Raw genomic sequence first — 21,164 nt, forward strand, 5'->3', positions numbered from 1 at the left:
GGTTCCCCAGGACCACCCCCAGGATCGATGATTTGCGAGGAGGATGCACAGCATATAGTCGTACTCATGGCTAGGATTTATTACAAAATAAAAAAGTAAAATTATTCTGATGTGTTGTAAGTTGAAATCTGCAAAGGGAAAAGGCCCATGGGACAAAGTTCAGGAGACACCAGGTGGAAGCTTCCAGAGGCTTTTCGCAGTAAAGTCACACATGTAAGATGTTGCCAAGCAGGGGAGTTTGGGCCCCAGGTGTTTACTGGGAGCTGGTCACACTGGTGGCTTCAGGCCTGGTCGGTCCTGAAGTGCCAGGCTTCCAAAAGGAAAGCAGATGTTCAGCATAAACCATAGTGTTTGTGCACACAGTGTAGGCACAGTGAGCCACTCTTAGAAGTTCTGAAAGTGGTGGGAACCCTGCTTGAATTGGAGTTCCCAGATGCCAGCCCACGGCCAACCCTGTCAGCAGGCCTTCCCGAGGATGGTGGTGAGGGCTGCTGTGTTAACTCCTTATCTGCACAGCTGCGGGGCCAGAATTTGAACCTGAACCCACGCTGTGACATTTTACTTCTGCTTATGTCAGAATGATTATTTAAACTGTTACAGTGAGGATGAGAATATTTTATAGGGTACAAATAGGAAATTCAATGAGGGAAGTTCAGTGATCGGCACAATGACAGTACCTTAGAAATGTTAGTTTATGCCCCTCTTTGCTGAATAAGTTAAGGAAATGGGGGACTGTTTTGAATTAACTCCATCTACTGGATCTTTCTGCTTTGGGGGAGTGAAAAATTAAAAAACTGGGCAGTATCACCAAACTGAGACAGATAACCGGGAATGCATTAGATAAGTAACAATACATCGTGAACACTAGAGCAAGGTCTAAATAATAAGCTTTAAGTTTTGCAAAAGTCACAGTAAATGTCTTTGATCTAGAAAATGAGGAGCAGGGGCTAGGGTTCCTCTTCGTACACAGAGGCGAGGATTTGTTAGGGTCGGAAAGAATAGTGCCTAGACCAGCAGCAGTAAGTAAGGGCCAAGGTCTGCCAGGGGTTTCTTCTCTTGAAATGGAGGTGATTCTTTGCCCTGAGTGATAAACTCTCTGACTTTGGTTTTCCTTTTCCAGCGGATGATATGGGATTAGGGAAAACCCTGACAATGATTGCACTCATCCTGACCCAGAAGAATCAAGAGAAGAACAAACAAGAGGACAAAAACACGGCATTGACTTGGCTTTCCAGAGATGGTATACAAATGCCTTCATAACCTCTTATTTCCTGAATCGTGTGAGCCGGCAGAGAGTGGACGTGTTTCAGCTATGAGAGAATACTTCTGGTCATATGTCATTAATTTATGAGAAGACCAGTGTTAGATAATAAAATTAAAAAATTAAAAATTAAAAACAAACAAACAAAAATTATGCCTGTGGCATCATTTCTGATGCTGAATCTGCTCATTACCAGTGATTGTTTCCCCTTTTGCTATAAACTTAGCCTGACCTGTGATTAGAAAAAAGTGTATAGAGAAAGCCGAGGCTCTGGAATGGCTCTAATGAAGATTTTTGTAAACATTGAGGACACAGGTACAGGGTTGGGCCAAATTAGTTAATATATAATTTTTTTTTTTTAATACATAATTTTTTAAGGAAGGTCTGTCACAACCTCCGATTTTAGCCACCATAGCAGAAGCTGTTTCCGAGTTTTCTGAAATTCCGTTGTTTCCCAATTTAGACAATTTCTGTCTCACCAGCTCTGTTGTTAGGATAAAATAACTGTCCAGGTACTTTAAAGGTCCTACATGGAACGTGTTGGCAACCCCACATCCCACGTGAGTTGCCAGGTACGCAAGGACAGGACTTGGTTGGTAGGCCAGGTGCAGATCTGGCTGTCCGCCCTCCAGGCCTCTCCCGAGCCCGGTGGCAGCTGGGTCCTGTGCCTCTGGGTGCAGTAGTGACATGCTGCGTGCATAGCAAAGAGATGGAGGAGGGGGAGCAGTGGTACAAATACTCCGCCACTAACCGGCTCCCACGTAGTTTTTGCCTTAATCTTAGCGGTTTTGTACTTATATTGTAATGTGGATGTAATTAAGTTATGCTTTTCAGAAAAAAGTAATACTACTCCCCTGTAACAAATCAACTCAGGACGAGGTAGGAAATGATCCCGCTTCTACCTTTTGACCACTGTGGAAGCGCATTGGTTTTTTTAGACTGAGGCCCCATACTGCGAACTTTCCCTCTTTAGCCACTCTCTGTCTGACCTTTGTACAGGGGAAAATAAAGAAGTGTTTTGAGTTAAAAGACCACCCCTCTCATTTCCCATTCTATTCTATACTGTGTGTGGAAATAAGAGCGGCAGTTTGTTAAAAAATGTGATTGAAGGAATAAAAGTCAAGGAGAAGGGGAGGTACCTTTAAGGAGTTAAAGACTACTTAATGAGAGCCATGAGGTGTTGATTTTTTTCCCTTCAAGACTCCTGTGAGTTCACTTCCCATGGAACGCTGATCATCTGTCCTGCCTCCCTGATTCATCACTGGAAAAACGAGGTGATGAAATGTGTGAGCCACAACATGCTAAGAGTCTATCTCTATCATGGGCCCAATCGGGATCAGCGTGCAAAAGCGTAAGTGCAGAAATACGGCAGTTGGTGAGAGCCCTCAGCCTCTTGGCTTGAGTGGCCATATTGGCCTTCCCTGTTCTCCCTGAGCTCTCACGGAGTCAGGACTAATGATAACGTGTGAAGACCGAAGGCACTGTCGTCACCCAGCATCCTTCACCTGTGCTAAGAGATGCGTCTTTGAAGACAATGGTGTTCTTTTGTTGTATCCTTGTCACCATCCTCAACAAGAGCTGCTGTGTGAGGTAGCCTGAGATGCCTGAGCTGTCGGCCAGGGAGCCCTGGCACGCGACGGTCTGCCACGGTTATTTCATTCTTGTTGAATTTCTGATTCCGATTTCATGTTCTTTTTCCGTTCGTGTGAATGCAACCAGCCTAGTCTTACAGAGCATCTTGGTAGAATAGTAATGATCAGTTGGTATAGACTGGCTCTGCTTTTCATATAGGAAGCATCTAAGAAGTTTTCTTTTTTTTTTTTTTTAAGATTTTATTTATTTATTTGACAGAGACACAGCGAGAGAGGGAACATGAGCAGGGGGAGCGGGAGAGGGAGAAGCAGGCCTCCCGCCGAGCAGAGAGCCCGAGGCGGGGCTCGATCCCAGGACTCTGGGATCATGACCTGAGCCAAAGGTGGATGCTTAACAAGACTGAGCCACCCAGGTGCCCCTCTAAGAAGTTTTCGATTCAAGGGTTTAGGATTAGACCTAGTTGAATTCCTGAGGGGGTAGGATCAGGAAGGTGGAAGGAAATGTTTCCCCAGATGGTAATTTTAGTCATAGTCTTTGCCTTTTGGTTTTAAAGGATTTTTTTGGTTTTTAAGATTTTATTTTTATGTAATCTCTATACCCAATGTAGGGCTCGAACTTCTAACCCCAAGATCGAGGGTCACATGCTCCACCGACCGAGCCAGCCGGGCGCCCCTAAAGGAATTGTTTTTTGTTCCTAATTGTGATGTGATGGTCTGGGTTGAATACTTGCTGATCTAGTCAAGAAGACAGTTGTTTCTGCTTCTAAATAATCCCCCAACCTGTCATATTAGATATTTCATCTCCTAAAGAACAGAGCAGTAGTCTTTCAGGGGTGAGTTGCAAAATTGGGGGCCCTCAGTCTTACACCCACTCTCACGGGTGAGGGTCGCTTTAGCAGACTGAAGGTATCAGGGCATCAGGGACAGGCCTGCGTGCCTTCTCCAGCAGAGTACTGTCAGTGGCTGGCCTTTGTTCTAGATAGTTTTTTTAAAGATTTTATTTTATTTATTTGAGAGAGCGAGAATGAGCGGGGGGAGGGGCAAAAGGAAAGGGGGAGGCAGACTCCCCACTGAGCAGGGAGCCCGACTCGGGGCTCGATTCCAGGCCCCTGAGATCATGACCTGAGCCGAAGGCAGACGCTTGACCGACTGAGCCACCCAGATGCCCCTGTTCTAGATAGTTATTAGAAATAAATTGCACGTTACTTGATTGGCACTTCAGTCATACCTGGTTTGGTATTCAGAATAAACTAGTTGACTGATTGGAATCATTCTTAATCCTTCTCTATATGGTGCTGAGTCAACATGTAGACGGTGCTCCCTCTGAATTAGGCATATCGTTTTTATCAAAAAAGTATTTCTAGACATTCTCCCAGATGCACAGTATTAAGTTTTGTTGGAAAAAAGATTTGTGCTTTTTGTTAAGAATCTTTACATGTAAAGGAGTATAGGCAAGGTAAACTCAAAGCGTACAGAGTGTATTTTTTTTACCCAAACGTCAAGGCTGGATTAATGGGTTTTCAGAAATCCGTTAAAAAATGATAAGGCGAAAGATCAGCTCTAGATGAACATGCTTTGAGGGTTTCTTACTTCCCTGGGACTTCAGCGTCAGTCTAGCTCTCAAATCATCACTAAATGTTAACTCCCAGCCCTACCCTACTTCTGTCGTTGCCAGATACTATCCAGCTTTATATGGCTCCAGCCAGAGATTTTTCTCTCTGACTCATGGGATGGGAACAGGGAGGCCGTTTAGCTATAGTAAGCAGACTATAAAAATGATGAGATGTAAGGCAAGTGAGTAAAATTTCCCTCTCCCAAAGCATGTATGTGTGGATTAAGGACACGAATTAATGAATTCTGCCAACTGTCCCTCCAGCGCAGGCATTTTTATAAAGGGATCACCTCCAGCTCTCCTGTCAGTCATGGAGGGATTGTTTACTGTTTGCCTTGTGTCCTGTCGGTGCAGCCTCTCTACCTATGACGTCGTGATCACTACCTATAACCTTCTGGCCAAGGAGATTCCCACACAGAAAGAAGAGGGGGTGGTCCCCGGTGCAAACCCCGGTGTGGGGAAGGTGAGTCTGCAAGCCACACCTCATAGTCTACCCGAGTCTTTCTACTGCATCACACACAGCAGAGGTGCCTTCCTGTGAGGTCAGGAATGGCCTAAACGTTCCACCTGTGGAAACGGAAGGTTCGTTCCCCTCTTCCTTCCCTTTTATTCTAGACAGACGTCGTTGGGAATAAAGGATGAGGTTTGGCACAGTATCCAGTTGTGTAGAACGAATGTTAGGGACAGTGCAGTAGCGTGCTCATCACGTGACCGTGGGAAGCCCCACCTGTTGCAGTGTTTACCTTAGAGTCTTCCGGGTGTACTCTTAGGATATTTTTCATATTTAATGAGAAGACTAGTACTTGAGTACAAGTATTTTTGTATTTAAGCCTATGATTGCCTGCCTCTCTCCCGCCTCCCAGGGAAAAGAGGTTGCAAACAGTGAGGCCACAAAGGGGCTCGAGGCTAAACGCTAACCAGTGAAAAGTGGGTGTTTGCTAGGGCGTCCGGGGTCGTCTCAGTTACTCAGTGTAAGGCTTTATTGCCTAGTTACCGTGGGGCGTTTTTCTCCTGAAAATACAGTGCCGTTCCCAGAACGGATCTTCTGCATGTTCTCATTTGTCGTCCGATCTCCGTATTTGGGGAAATCTCTAGAATGCTTCTCCGGTCAGACCAACCTGACTTCTTGTTGATAATGAACTGTTCAGATTCCGCAGTGGTTCCTCATTGCTTTCAGGATAAAACCGTGGTTCCTTTCCATGAAGTCTGAGGCTTTTATGACCTTGCCCTGCTTGCGCGTGTCTCGTCCCCTACGCCCCAGCCCTCGCTGTGGCAGTGCATGGCAGTACCAGGGGACGTGTACCTGGCCTGCTCTGTCATGCTGCTGTGCCTTTGCATTCTCTCCGAATGGAAGGCTTTGCCTCCGTGCCTTTTCCAGGTTAATTTGTTGTGTTTTTTTTTCATCCGCTTCAAGAATCCTTTAATCCTTCGGTTGAATGCTCTCCTAGCACCTTGTGCTTACTCATGTCCTAGCCCTCCACACACTGAGCCAATACTGAGCACCTACTATGTGCCACCTGCTATTTCAGGTGTTAGGGATACAGCAGTGAACCACACTGACTAGGGTCCTCCAGCATATATTGGATTATCCAGTGGGACATAGTGTGTAAACATCATGCTGTAATTAATCTTTCTGCTTGTTTTTCTTCTCGCTACGTCGTGAGCTCCTTAAGGCTAGGAGCTGTCCTTTATGTCTGATTTCGTATCTTACGTTATAAAAGTAGACTTGCAGTAAATTTTTAGTGAATTTTTGTCAATTTAGTAAATATTTTATTGAAATGAGCGAATTTCCAGGCTCGACACCTAGTGCAGTCCTGACGCACGGCTATTGCTCACTTTTGAGTTTTAACTTGAAAACTCAAGTTAAAAGATTTTACTCTTAAGTGTCTTTTGTTTTAATTATAATTTTTTTTATTTTTAAAGATTTTATTTATTTGACAGAGAGACAGACACAGCGAGAGCAGGAACACAAGCAGGGGGAGTGGGAGAGGGAGAAGTAGCCTTCCCGCAGGGAAGCCGAGCAGGGAGCCCGATGCAGGGCTCGATCCCAGGGCCCCGGGATCATGACCTGAGCCGAAGGCAGACGCTTAACGGCCGAGCCACCCAGGTGCCCCTAAGTGTCTTTTTTTTTTTTTAATTAAAGATTTATTTATTTATTTGAGAGAGAGAGAGAGAGAGTGCTTGAGCAGGAGCAGGAGGGGCAGAGGGAGAGAGAGAGAATTTCAAGCAGACTCCGGATGTGGAGCTTGATCTCATAACCCTGAGATCACAGCCTGAGCCGAAACCAAGAGTCGGAGGCTTAACCCACTGAGCCACCCAGGCGCCCCTACTCTTAAGCATCTTAAACTCAAAGATTGGGGCTCTCGAGTCGACTTGTTTCTTTCTACCCACTGAGAGTCTCCACTTTTGGTTTCTTCAGCTTCATTCTCATTTCAGCATACCTGATCTAAGCCCTCAAACTAGGCAGAAAGCGTGGATTCTCAATACTTGTTCATTATTTCCCCATCTCTTCTTGAAAATGTGTACATTTTCCCGTACTATTGATGATGTCGCTTGGGTTTCTTCCAGGATAGTGCAAAAACGCCTTTGCTTCGAATAGTCTGGGCTCGAATCATATTGGATGAAGCTCACTGTGTGAGGAACCCGCGAGTGCAGACTTCCATGGCTGTGTGCAGGCTCCAAGCCCAGGCCCGTTGGGCTGTCACTGGAACCCCCATTCAGAACACCTTGTTGGACATGTATTCACTGCTCAAGTGAGTAGAACTCCTCAGCATTATGTAAATGCGAACCGAGTCAGTTAACCCTTCATCATTATTCCTTATCATGACAGAGCTCCAGAGTGTGCCAGATTATCTCGTGTAGCGGATGGCAAGCTTCTCGACCTTTTTTAAAGGGTAAAAGAATTCATATTTAGGAAAAGATAATCAGTTGATGGACTGGCAGCTACAGGACTGTGATTACATCCAGCCCCTATATATGGAAAAATATAGGATGGATTAAAGTGAAACAAAAGTCCTCTTTCTTCAGTCCAGTGAATGTTTTGGGCTTTTTCTATTTTAAAGCGTATGGCCTAGGGTCAGGCCTACAATTTATTTGAAGCAAACAGAACAGAATGCTGATTTTAAAGCCCTTGCTTTTATTCAAGTAAGCCCATAAGAGGATATGGAATTTCTTTGCCGGCCTTTGAAGCTTTAGGAATAAATTCCAGCTATTGGTTATATGTCCTGTTGTGACGATACTGATATTGTTAATGGAAAAATTCACATTTTGTAATGTGGTTTTGTTATCAACTTAGATTCTTTTGATGTGTCTCGCAGAGCTTTGCTATGAAATTCACTGTTAAAAAATGAATGACGGATGTAACAGAAAAATTGGATTTGTTTCTCATCTCCTGTGTTTCCTTGGACCCTTATTTACTCCTTGAACCATTCTCCAATTCTTCTTTCCTACTTTCTGTCTTCTTCCTCAACAAAAAAAGATTTCTCCGTTGTTCTCCATTCGATGATTTCCGACTGTGGAAGAGCCAGGTTGACAATGGTTCAAAGAAAGGAGGAGAACGGTTAAGTATTTTAACCAAGAGCCTTTTGCTGAGGAGAACAAAAGACCAGCTGGACTCCACAGGCCAGCCCTTGGTAATCTCATTTATACTTGTCCCTGGGGGAGGCCAGGGAAGGAGGCTGACATGTCCTCAGTTTGGCTTGAATAGGCATCTGCTTTGCTCGGGAGCCTCTGAGTGTCCCATCTCCATGTGAGCGGGCCCTAGGTGGCCATGTGTCACAGCCATCCTGTTTTGAGGGCCGGTGGGAGAGCTGTCCAGGGCTTGACTAGGTTTCCAGTGTCCGCTGTGGGGAATGTACTCTGTAATGCCCAGGTCATTTGTCTGACTTCACCAGCTGATTTCTTCTACTCCTCCAGGTGATGCTGCCCCAGCGTAAATTTCAAGTGCACCATTTAAAGCTTTCTGAAGATGAAGAGAATGTTTACAGTGTCCTTTTGGCAAGATCAAGGTGTGTGCAGTGAGGAAGCACCTCACATTTATTGTGTGATTCCTGTCCTTGCTTGGGAGGGAGTTAAGGGTCAAGTTTCCTCAGACTACATTTATAGTGTTATTGATGACTTGGATGTCCACGTTCCTTTTTCTGTTTGTTTGTTTGTTTGTTTTGGTTTTTAAATGCCCCTTTCTCTCTCCTCACCTGCTCCCTGGCGTATCTCTGTCTTGTATACACACTGAACCTGTTCTTCATTGGCTTCCTGGCGTAGAAGCCAAACAGCGTGGTCGCTGTACACCAGGTGTGTCTGGTCCTGTGGGGCCATATTGGGAAAGAACATCTCTTTGACCTTTGACTTGCTACTCAGCATCTCACTGGAACTTAAAACAACAAACTGCTCTATAATCCTTCTTGTCACATGTTCTTTGTACTTTCTCTAAACCTCTTGTCCTTCCTGAAATTCCAGATTTACCCTCTCCCACTTGGTACTTCTCACTTCCAATGTGAATATGTTTTTTTTTCTCTTTGTAAACCTAATGTAATATTATCGTATTTATTGATAAATATAAACCAATATTAATTAACATTACAATAATGTGTTATAAATTAATAGTAAGTTGTCATCAAACATGGTATTTATACTATTAATACGTTTATTGACGATTAAAAAATGATTTGGCTTTTAGAATAATTAATTTTCATTACCTTTGGCCAGTGCTTGCCATGAGCCTGACTTTATTTAATAAGTCTTAGTCAAGATCCTACTGCAAGCACAGTGAAGCAGTGACCCCTGGTAAACCTCTTTGGTCTTAGCAAACATTACATGTGCATTTTCTCTTTTGATCTGAGGTAGGTCAGCTCTGCGATCCTATCTAAAAGGGCGTGAAGGTGGGGGCAGCCAATCTGGAAGAAGCCCTGATAATCCATTCAGTAAAGGTAAGTGGTGGACACTCATAGGTACATACAAGTAATGAAGATGTGGATTTAGATCCAGTAAAATTACAGCTACAGGACATTATGAATGCTTGGTATCAGAGACTTGACCTTAGCTAGGAACCTCAGACCAAAGTAAAATAAGCTGATCTGCCATCGTCAGACCTGGTGATCTAAACTTCTTGTAAGTTACTCTTGAAATCCGCGTTATTAAAGTGCAACTAGGCCCGTAAAGAAAACCAGTATTTCGTTTGGCTTCCTTGATAGAGAGGTCAGTTAGAGCTGTATTATCGCAGATCAGAGAAGTTCAAAACGGCCTCTTTTCAGTTTGTGATTCTTCCCCATATTTCTGTTGTAAACCCTGTCCTGTTTCCTGTGGTTTGTGTTCCTTCGTGGAAGTGGCCCAGGAGTTTGCTGGGCCCCGGATGGTGGCAGACTCGCAGAGATCCAGCACTCCCCACGTACTGTTGACCCAGTTGCTGAGACTTCGCCAATGTTGCTGTCACCTGTCTCTCCTGAAATCGGTAAGAAGAGCCCTTCGTGTGCTCCCCCACAGTGGCTGCCAGAGAGGTCCATTTCAGTCCTCTGTAACTGGGGTCCCGCCTGCCCGGTCAAGGGGAATGGCGTTTTGGGGTGTTACTGTGTTCTGGTTGGGGCAGAGAAGAGCAATCTTCTTTATTTTACTTTATATTAGTTTTTATTGATCTTGAGATAATTCCCATAGGGTTGAGAACAGCTTTTACTGTTTTTGTTTTTGTAAATAAACTTTATTTTAGAATGGAAAATGTCGTTTTGTTAAACCATTCATGAATCCTTTGGTATTTTAGGATGTCATAAAGCCAATTTAGCTACTAGTTTTTTCTGCCTTCAGGCGGCATTGGGGCTCTTAAGGCTAGTCATGAAAACTCAATTGGAACTTATGCAATTGGAAAAGTTGCCTTTGCGTTGGATAGAGGCACATCCATAATTAAGATGAGTCTGTTACTCTTTTTGAGGAGCTGTGGTAATGTGTTTTGATTATCAATAGCTTAATTAACTATACTGCTTTAGCTGGGGAAAACAGAATGATCATGTAATCTGTCTGGCAAATCTCTCAGAAGTTCCATCATTTGATTTATCTTTCATCTGGTGAAAAACTTGCAAGATTACATTTTAATCAGTTTCTCTGAGGAGATACTGATGATGAATTACAAGACATTTTGCTGTGTGAAATGTTAAACAATCCGCACTTCATTGGCAAATAACGTGGCTTGCTGCCTCAACTGCCCACCTGCCCCCCTACCCCCCTACCCGCTTCCTGTATTCTCTTCAGGCCCTGGACCCGGCAGAACTGAAAAGCGAGGGCCTCGCCCTTTCTCTGGAAGAGCAGCTCAGTGTTATGACGTTGTCTGAACTCTGTGACACGGAGCCGTCTCCCCTCATTTCCCTTAATGGTGAACAGTTCAAGGCAGAGCTTTTTGAGGACATAAGAGCGAGCAGCAAGGTACTTTTGTCACCTCTGTTCTGGTAGAAAAACTTGGATGTCCTCACACATTTTGCATGTGTGAGAGTGACACGTTTGTCCAAGCGTGTACAGCCGGTGCATGGCAGGGCTAGAACTATGAGATTTGAGCTGGTGCAATTCCCCCTTCCAGCCTTAAATTCTCATGTTATTTCACGAATAAAACGAGTCTTATTACGTAGTGGGCTTTCAGAGAGTGATTTGGGCCAGCCCCGGCAGCAGGGTAGATTTTCTGTCATGGATCACTGGGAAAGTTGCTTATCAGGTTTACACCAGCGACAGGGCCTCAGTGAGTGAGGACTTTGTTGCGGGAAAGCTTTAAAGGAAAATAGCAAAGGCTTGACCCCAGAGACTATAATACATCTGAGTGCCAATTGCTTGGACTTGTTGAAAGGCATCCATCTGTGAGTATTATTTCCTAAATTGCCTTCTATCTTCGTTAGTCATTTTGTTCTATTTTCATTAAAGCTTTTCAAGGCTGAAGCGTTGTAGTAGAGGAAGGCTGAGGTGTGCTGTAACTTGAGTCCTGCCTTTCTGTTGGCTGGTTTGGAGTATACGCCATTAGTCTGCGTACCCTGAGAGTGGGGCCAGGCTCTCTCTCAGCTGCTGTCTGAAGCTGCCATTCCCACCCTCAACCTCTCTTCAAAGGTGCTTTTTTTTTTTTTAATGTAACTAGAAGTGAGGTCACTGCCATGGGAATGGTGTTACTTAAGAATTACTTTTAATTAAATTTTCAAAATATTACCAAGGTCTTTACCACTAGTAACGGAGAGAAACCTAGGAAGAACACCATATGTGGACAAACCTCATGTCGTCGTAGCACCTTTAGAGTTAGCTACTCTGTTAAAACTTAGAGTCCTCATAATTTGTGTGCCTCATCTAATACTTGGGTGGTATTTATTCACAGGGCTTTTTAATGCAAGCCCGTTAATAGTGGTTCAAACCATTTAAGGTTGTTTCACGCAGGGAAGGGAGTTTTGGCAGCCCACACCTAAACTCATGCAGAATGTTCCTGGAATTTGACCCCAGCTCATGGACCGTGAGTCCGGCTCTTTCCCTAAAAGTTTTCTCAAAATCCCCATGGCCAGCTTTTTCGTGTGGCGGTCCGAGCACTTACCACAACCCACGTCGCCAAGACACCAGGTGCTTCATGTACCTGCTTTCTTTCTCCCTGTGAATTCAGAATGGTCCAGAATGGTCCGTCCTCACTTCCTGTCCAGCACATTTGTTGAGAAGGCAGCCTCACGGGTGGTGGGGGCCTCTGGAGGTGAGCACTCGAACAGGGCAGTGCGGGACGTAAGTGCGGAGGGCACCTCACAGTTCATCTGGGGCAGCCCCCTGTTTCAGCGATGAGGCGTCCGCACTCTTCACCACGAGTCCCGAAGGGGTACAACAGAAGAGCTCTCTTCATCTCCTGATTCCTGGTCCTTTTCTTCCTCCTCCACCATCCTGGGGATGAACTCCAGGGCCCGTAGAGGCTTTCAAAAGGTCATTTGCATTAGCAGTTGGGAGGGATGAATCCAGCTGCTCTCCCAGCTCATGCTCATGTGTTCTTACCAACTGCTCCCTGGGGACTCAAATGTGCTCTGAGGGTTTGATAAATGCCCAGAGAGCTTTTGGGGGAAGCCTTAGCAAGTGTCGCTCAGACTGGGCGGGCCCTCTTCTTCAACAGCCTTTGGAGCAGGCCCTAAACTGGGTAGAGCTCTTTCACTTTCTCTGTCTGCAAATGTTAGGATAGTACCTTCTCTGGTCTGCCTACGTGCTGGACGCTAGGGACACGAACCAGAAACGAAGCAGTCATATGCTGGCTCTGCTTCCTTGGAGCCCCTCAAGTCATGATAGCAAGAGATGACTGACACACAGTGGGTAGTGTGAAAAAGGCCACGATAATAGGAACAAAAGGAGCCTGAGTAGCAGGTAGGCAGTGGGCACCTAACCCATACTTTGGGGTTAGTGAAGACCTCCAAGAGTGACGTCGATCTGACATGGAAGGGTGTTCTAGGCAGAGGGAACAGAGTGGATGAAGATGAGACAAAGCATGGCTTAGCGGAGGAGGAACTTTGGTATGACTGGAGCATCATTTGAGGAGGGGTAGTGAGCTAGGAGGCTGGAGACATCAGCTGAGGCCAGAGCAGCATGGAGTTGGTAGGTCATTGTCAGGAGCTTGGGCTCGATCCTCAGTGGGAAGGCCCTCCAGCCAGGGGAGGGAAATGACAGACTGGCATTTTTAGAAGTAGCCCTGGGGCTGCAGAGAGGAGAGTGGCCTAGAGTGGGGTCAGACCAGAGGCAGAGAGGCCACTTCAGGAGTGCAAGTGAGGGATGATGGAGAAAAGCAAATTTGCACCCACTTAACGTATACTAAATAACATTTCCCAGATTTCATCTCTGTTGGTGGAATTGGAGGCAATCCGAGGAAATTCAGCGTCCCAAAAGAGGTAAATGTGTTATTTTCTTATCCAAGTATTGTTTGTGATGATTCAAGAAACTTTGATATTGCTGATAGTTCCAATCTCGGCTTTTTAGAAATCCAGGACCTTGAATCCTCCTCAGCAGAAAGCACTGAGGTTACAGCGCACATTCTCTCTGATTTCTAGTTAATGTATTTGTGGCATTGATTGAGAAGGAAGTCCCTAGAGGGTCAGAGTGAGCTAAGCATCTGGAAAAGTGTTTAAAAGTAGAGCAGCAGCTAAAGAAAAGCAAGGGAGTGACAGGTGCAAAAGGCAGGGCGAGGTGTGGTATCGGAGAGGGAGCCCCGTGGTGCTGGGAGTGTTCTTGAGCTGGGTGCGTGGATCCATTCATTATTTGTTATCCTTACGTGTGTGTTACGGATCTGCGTTTGTAGATGTGGAATGTTTTGATTCTAAAAACTTGACAACCCTAATTAAAACATAGCATGGGGTGTGGGGGTAGAGACATCCCAGCAGCTTGTTGTGGCTGCCAAAGGGAGGGCGGCCCACATATCCCTTTCCTGCAGGACCACAGATCTCCAAATAATAGGAGGCTGTGGTCCTTATTTTAGGCCGGCCACCACTTTATTGTGACCTCATTTAGCATGAGACGGATTACACCCTGGGTACGAAAAACAACTGGAAGCATCCTCACCTTAAAATGTGACCTAAGCGTGTGCCTTTGCCCCGCAGGGGACAGGAGGCCTTTCCTGGTCCGCATCATCTGTTCCGGGGGTTGACGTTTTGTGTTCTCCTTCCTTCCAGTGTCGTGGTCTCCCAGTGGACCAGCATGCTGCAGGTTGTAGCGAGCCACCTCAGGAAGCATGGCCTGACTTACGCCACCATCGATGGCTCTGTCAGCCCCAAACAGAGAATGGACTTGGTGGAGGCCTTTAACAGCTCCAGGGGCCCCCAGGTACGAGCTGGGCACACCAGAGCTCTGTCATCTGTCATTGAGATCACCTTGTTCTCAGTTACACAGCGAGAACTGCCGTGTAGCAGCTCAGTCTAAACACATTCGTTGCCTTGATCCCTCCACGTGCTTTTAATTTATTAGACATTTATTGGGGAGCATATTGAAGAGTGCAGATACTTTAAAGAGAAGGCAATATGAGGGCTAAAAGCAGAGGAAGAGCAGAGCTGGTTGGCTCAAGCGATCTTTGTGGAGGGAGGCAAGCCTTGAAGGGTAGGTGGGCGTTTGATACGAGGCAGTGTGGGGAGACTTGGAGGGACGACAAGAAGGTGGAAAGCACTGGTGGCCTGGGGTGGGGGGCGGGGGCCAGGAAGAGCAGCAATGGCAGGGGGTGGGGGTGCAGAGACCGAGGGAGTGGACAGACTCTGGTTAATGGAAAGGTCATTGAGCCAGGCACTCCGCCCCCCCACACACACACACCCCAGTGCTCTAAATTGTAGCGTTTGTGTATTTTAGCAGGCAGACAATTCGTGTTTTCAGGTTGAGTTACAGAAAAATAGGAAGTGAGAGTTTTCTTAAAGGTGAGGCACGGGAGATTGCATCTCAGAGTTTTTTTTGACAGCAGAGGGAACTTTGGTGGGATCATGGTACTTATCTGTATTGATCTTGGGCTTGAACCTGAGACAGAGGGAGAGATGTATTATGAGATCAGATCTGTGTAAAGGGAATGCCGTGCTTTCTTTTGAAGGTTATGCTAATCTCTCTCTCGGCTGGAGGTGTGGGTCTAAACCTGACTGGAGGAAACCACCTTTTTCTTCTGGATATGCACTGGTAATGACTCTGGATTTTTCTTGCATTGTCCTAGCATAGGAGGGAGGGGGCAGGGGGTGGGGGTCAGGAGGGGGCGCCAGAGGGGTGATGGGGCCTGACTTGTTATGGTGAGGATGCTGTTTTTGTATTATGGGGATGCCTCTCCTGCATACATATTTACAGGTCCTGGTGTATATAGGGTGTGGGGCTGTTGATGGCCTTGAATTCCTAAGCAAGCAAGGCTTCGAATGACTGCTTAAAATAGCATTCACCTTATTGTTAATCTTACATCTGTTTCCATGGAAACTGGGAAGAAGGCTTTTTCTTGTGGCTAAGAGCTACATCGCTCAGTTTTACCTCTTCAGAATACCATATTTCACGCCATTTGTGGACGTCCAAGGAAATCTCAACCCCGGAAAAGACGGAGAAGCTTTATTCCAAAAGGAAAAGGAGAAGGAATTTTCTAGTTATGTTAGGAATACACTTAACACAAGGCCCTTGGCCACGCACGTAGTATCAACATTGGGAGCCTAACCGCAAATTTCCTAGAAATAAGATAAATGAGTTTGTGTGTTGGTAGGAGAAAAATGTCATAATTAGTCTCCGTTTGGGGTTTTCCAATTATACCAAGCAGAGATTGCTGCACATTTGTCTGATTCTCCAGGCGGCCCAGACTGACACACACACGGGCCAACCTGGTGTCATCTTCTGGGAGAACGTGTTTAGGTCTTAGGGCTCCCTGATACGTTTGAGGGACGAAAGCAGAGTGCGAGTTAAATGCTGATTTCTGGGGGCGCCTGGCTGGCTCAATCAGTAGAGCGTGCAACTCTTGCTCTCAGGATTGTAGTTCGAGCCCCCTGTTGGGTGTGGAGATTACGTTAAAATCTTAAAAAAATAAAGAAATGCTGTTTTCTGAAATGGAGATATGTTGTCCAAGATTTTAAGGAGGTAAGATGAGGAACCAGTTTGGAGTTGATAGCCTCTGTAAAGAAGGAGAGAAATTAAGTTTCTTCAGTTGAATCCCAGAATATTAAAGTTGAAAAAGGTGTTCTGGGACGCCTGGGTGGCTCAGTCGGTTAAGTGTCTGCCTTCGGCTCAGGTCATGGTCCCGGGGTCCTGGGATCGGGTCCCATGTTGGGCTCCCTGCTCAGTGGGGAGTCTGTTTCTCTCTCTCCCTCTGCACCCCCAGCTTGTTCTCTCTCTCTCTCTCTCTCACTCTCTCAAATAAAGAAAGAAATCTTTACCAAAAAAAAAGAAAGAAGGAGAAAGGTGTTCCCTATCATTAGGCAGCCCTCACATTTCCAAGTAGGAATCTAAAGTACAGAGGATTGAGGTGAGGTGACTTGCCTGAGTTCATCCAACTAATTAGTGACCAGACTGGAGCACTGGTTCACCTGTGTTACTTAAAAGTTGTCAGCTGATGGTGGTGCTGAGTTTCTCAGTCAAGGGCAAGAAGGTATCTGACACTAACCTTTCTGGGGCCAACATAGCCAAGGACAGGGATTTGCAAACTCTCTCTGTAAATATTTTCGGCCAGATGGTAACTGTTTAGACCTTGCAGGCCACATAGGTCCCTGTCCCGTATTCTTCACTGTGGGTTTTTTATTTGGATTTTTTTCAACCATTTAAAACCATGACCACCATGTTTGTAGCTGCAGAGCCATCCAGAAACAGCTGCAGGTTTTAAGAGACATTTAGAAAGTAAAACGAATGGACTTGGTATGTGAAAAGGGAGTAAAGGGGAGTAAAGGCTCTGCCCAGGGGACTTGCCCACCCAGTCCGGGGTGTCCGCACCTTTGAGCCTTGCCTCTTTGCTCACAGGAATCCATCACTTGAAGACCAGGCCTGTGACCGAATTTACCGAGTGGGGCAGCAGAAAGATGTTGTCGTGCACAAGTAAGTAAAGGCATTCCGGGACTTAGGCCCCTTCACAAGCTTTCCTTTTGTCCAAGTCTTTCTTGGGTGGTGTTTTAACAGAACGTAAAGTATTTGGTGGTCCCTTGACTAGTGGATGCTCCCAAGGCCCGCCTCGTTGGTGCTCACAGTCCAGAAGGGAACACAAGCAATTTGGGGGTGACCTTGGGGTTGGTGCCTACGAGAGAAGAAAAGGCTTGTGTATTAGGGCTAGGGAAAGTACCCTCCTCCCCCTGCTTTATTTGTTAATTTTTTGCTTTTAACTTTTAGGTTGACGTAATTTCAGACATGTAGAAAAGAATGTAAGAGTTCTCAGAAGAAGAATGTCCCCCCAAAAATCTTATTTGTAAAAATAATACCAAAAACTGCTCGTATGCTATACCATGTATACCGTGTAGACTTTTTTTTTTCTGGACCATTTGAGAGTCAGTTGCAAGCCGTGGTGCTCCTTTACCCTTAAATACTTCAAGGTGCATTTCCGTAAAATAAGGACATTCTCTTATATAACCACAGTAAAATGCTCAAAATCAGAACGTTAACACTGATACAGTGCTGTTATCTGAGCTCTGGACTTTGTTCCATTTTGCCTCTTGTCCCATTGAGGTCCCTCACAGCAAAGGAAAATCCTAGAGCCTGTGTAGTCTTGAGTTGTCATGACTCTTCTGTCTCCTTTAATTTGGCACACTACCTCAGTCTGTCTTTGTGTTTTATGACATTGACATTTTTGAAGAGCACAAGCCAGCGATTTTGTAGAATGTCCCTTTCTAATGCTACAGTCCACTCTAGCAACGGACCTCTTTTTCTCCTTCCTTTTCAGGGCCAGGTTTCCTGAAGAATTAGAAATCACTGACCGTCTTGACTTGATTACCTCTCGTATTCATTCCTCAGCCTTTCACCCCTGTGGCTCCACTGAAACCACTCTTGTTTCGGGCCATCCGTGAATTCCAGTTGGCCAGTTGCAGAGATCATGCTGGTTTCCCTGTCATGAGCTCTCACCTCACCCTGTATGTGCCTCCCTTAGTAGTCCTGTCTACTCCAGGAAGTCCAAAGAACCTTCCTCCCCAAGGTCTCCAGCATCAGATCTAGATACCCAAATCCCTGCTGACTCTCTGACTCCGAGTGTGCACATAACCATTATTCAGTCACTCGTGCATTCGTCTCATTCAGCTCCTAAATCTTAACACCTGTTGAGCATTCACTGTGGAGCAAGTACTGACATGTTCCAGGAACTCAGAATGTCACATACTGAAGTGATATACCGCCTCCTATCTCAGGAGACTTAGTATCCCTGTATCCAATCCTAGAGCCACAGACTAGGTTCCTCCCCTTTACTCCCTTTTCACATACCAAGTCCATTCATTTTATTTTCTAAATGTCTCTTAAAACCATCTCCTCCTTCCCATCCACACTGCCACCTTCCTCTTCCAAATCTAAATTTCTTAGCATGATATGCAAAGCCACTCACAGTCTGGCCCCCACCATCCTCTGGAGCTTCTGCCATTGCTCTGCAACATGGTGGAGTCCTTTTGACTTAGGTTCTGGCCAGACTGGACCACCTGATCTTCCTCCGACATAACCGTGTTCTAAACCTGGCCATGATTTTTCCACATTCCCGTTCCCTGGGACACCCTCCCTCTGTTCCGTCAGGCAAACCCTTGCTCATCCCACAAGCCACACATTACGAGTTCAGCCTTCAGTAGAGCCTTCCCCGAACACCGCAGATGTTTCCTTTTACTCTTTGTGCACATTGGACATATGTCTGTAGCACTTTTCCAGCTTGTATGGTTGCTTATTTTCATGCCTCTCTTCCTGTGTTCCTTTTGAGAGCACAAGACTGGACTGTATGCATCTCTCCATCCTTAGACCCAGGACAGCACATGGCATATTGTAAATGCTTAGTCAGTGCTTGCTGAATGAGGCAGTGAAAACAGTGTCATTTCTTCAGGTGGTAAAACCTGTTTTCACTGTGAATGAGCCAAGAAATAAGACACTGTACTTAGACCAGCACATAGACACCTGGCAGGAACTTGATAAACTTTAAGGCCTTCTGACTTGATCAGCGTTGAGCTTTTTGAGTGAAAGCTGGATCTCTGCACTTTTTTGGATAGGGATATCGTTTGCCTATTTTGGCATGTTTCCAATTACCTTAGTTTCAGAAAGAAATGAAAAATAATTGGAGTTGCGTCATTTTAAACGGGCACATATTTAGTCAAGGTTGTTTGGATCTCGTAAACATGGGAGTTTTTAACCAAACCTAAGACAGCTTAAGTAGAGGAAGAAATCTCATGTAAAAACTAAAGCATAAATAGAAGTTTGAATATGTTATTAAATATTACGCTGTTTTGGGTTTCTGATTATTTGCTTAATCTGGTTTTTTTTTTTTTTTTTTTAGATTTATTTGTGAGGGAACAGTGGAAGAGAAGATCTTACACCTCCAAGAGAAGAAGAAAACTTTGGCCAAACAGGTCCTATCAGGATCTGGCAAAACCGTCAAGAAGCTGACTTTGGCTGACCTCAAAGTCCTTTTTGGCATCTAACTTCCTGTTTCTAGGGCTCAGGGTGGTGCCGCTGAGGGTGTGTAGTAGGGTCTGGAACAGTGACCTGCACGTGGCCCTCTGAGCCCTCCTCGGCTTCTCATTTCACTGGCAAGCCCTAGGCCCTCCGCAGAAGGTGGCACCATCTTATCCCCGGAATTGGGCGCCAGTGATCATGTTAACCACTTGGTTCATCGGTCAGGTCAATCAGTCGACTTATTGAAGGGTGACTTAGAAACCAAGGAATGACTTCAGAAAAAAAGAACATGCCTTAGAGTTAGATAATTTTGGAAAACGACACCGGGGGAGCTTCAGTGAAAGCTCAGAAAGCCCTCCATTGCCTTGTTCTTCTCAGCTCATGGGGGACCAGTGTTCCTGCCCTTTCCAACGCCGGCTCTCCCTCTCTCCTGCCAGTGAGGCTGCTCCTTTAAACGTGTCTCCGGGCAGGGCAGAGAGAGGACCCCGAAGCCAAGCCTCTGCAGCTGTCTCCAGCCACACCGTTCTGCCGCACCGGCGTCAGAGCAAGGAGCTGCTTGGTCCCAGAACAGACGTCTGGTGTGGGTGCCCTCGTGCTATCCGGTATTGGGTATCGTTTCACTTCGTGGGGTTCCGTCGCTTCCCGTTGCTAGAGCATCATGTGCTGCTTGTGAAATAAAGTTTACTACCGGGCATTTTTTCAGTAGAGGCAGACCTCCCTTCATTGCGCCTTGCAGATACTGCATTTCTTGCGACAGCATTTGCTCACTTCGTGGCCGTGTCCCATTTTGGCAATTTTCGCAGTGTTTGCAGCATTGTTCTATTTGAATTGCTGCGATCTTATGGTAACAGTTGAACAGATGAGGAGCTGAGGGATGAGCCGAGACTGTGGATTCTTGCGATGGACGCTACCCCTCGTGAAGACACTGTGAAGATCGTTGAAATGACGACAGAGGATTTAGAATACCACATAAACTTCGTTGATACAGCAGTGGCAGGATTTGAGATGATTGACTGTAATTTTGAAAGAAGCTCTATAGTGTGTATTCCATGCTACGGAGAAATCATTCATGAAAGGAAGAGTCCATCGATGTGGCAAACTTCACTGTCATCTTAGTGTAAGAAATTACCGCAGCCAACACCCTGACCAGTCAGCAGCCATCGACATTGAAGCAAGACCCTCCACCGACTCGCTGAAAGCTCAGATGGTGGTTAGCAATTTTAGCAATGAAAGATTTTTTTTTCAAAAAATGTGTTTATTTGTTTAGAGAGAGAACACACATGAACAGGGTGAGGGGCAGAGGGAGAGGGAGAGACTTTTAAGCAGACTCCGCACTGAGCGTGGAGCCCAATGCGGGGCTTGATCCCACAACCCTGTGATCACGACCCAAGCCAAAACCAAGAGTCGGACGCCCAACTGACTGAGCCACCCAGGTGCCCCAGCAATAAAAGATTTTTTAGTTGGGCGCCTGGGTGGCTCAGTTGGTTAAGCGACTGCCTTCGGCTCAGGTCATGATCCTGGAGTCCCGGGATCGAGTCCCGCATTGGGCTCCCTGCTCGGCAGGGAGTCTGCTTCTCCCTCTGACCTTCCTCCCTCTCATGCTCTCTGTCTCTCATTCTCTCTCTCTCAAATAAATAAATAAAATCTTTAAAAAAAAAAAAAAAGATTTTTTAATTAAGAT

The 21,164-nt window shown here is 45.7% G+C and overlaps 1 protein-coding gene across 1 annotated transcript in view; it reads left to right on the forward strand.

The window, feature by feature from the left end:
• The window catches only part of TTF2 (transcription termination factor 2), a 39,245-nt gene extending 18,521 nt beyond the window's left edge, over positions 1–20,724 (forward strand). Inside the window, exons 10-23 of the mRNA XM_021689997.2 lie at positions 1,121–1,240; positions 2,462–2,612; positions 4,820–4,928; positions 7,034–7,218; positions 7,944–8,097; positions 8,381–8,472; positions 9,308–9,390; positions 9,787–9,911; positions 10,700–10,870; positions 13,265–13,323; positions 14,101–14,251; positions 14,997–15,079; positions 16,880–16,954; positions 19,365–20,724. Of these exons, the coding sequence (XP_021545672.2) occupies positions 1,121–1,240; positions 2,462–2,612; positions 4,820–4,928; positions 7,034–7,218; positions 7,944–8,097; positions 8,381–8,472; positions 9,308–9,390; positions 9,787–9,911; positions 10,700–10,870; positions 13,265–13,323; positions 14,101–14,251; positions 14,997–15,079; positions 16,880–16,954; positions 19,365–19,509 (1,703 nt within the window). The 3' untranslated portion in view covers positions 19,510–20,724. The remainder of the gene's footprint in view (positions 1–1,120; positions 1,241–2,461; positions 2,613–4,819; positions 4,929–7,033; positions 7,219–7,943; positions 8,098–8,380; positions 8,473–9,307; positions 9,391–9,786; positions 9,912–10,699; positions 10,871–13,264; positions 13,324–14,100; positions 14,252–14,996; positions 15,080–16,879; positions 16,955–19,364) is intronic.
• The last annotated feature ends 440 nt before the right edge of the window (positions 20,725–21,164 follow it).

This window comes from Neomonachus schauinslandi, chromosome 4 (genome assembly GCF_002201575.2).
Source record: "Neomonachus schauinslandi chromosome 4, ASM220157v2, whole genome shotgun sequence".
Lineage (NCBI taxonomy): Eukaryota > Metazoa > Chordata > Mammalia > Carnivora > Phocidae > Neomonachus > Neomonachus schauinslandi.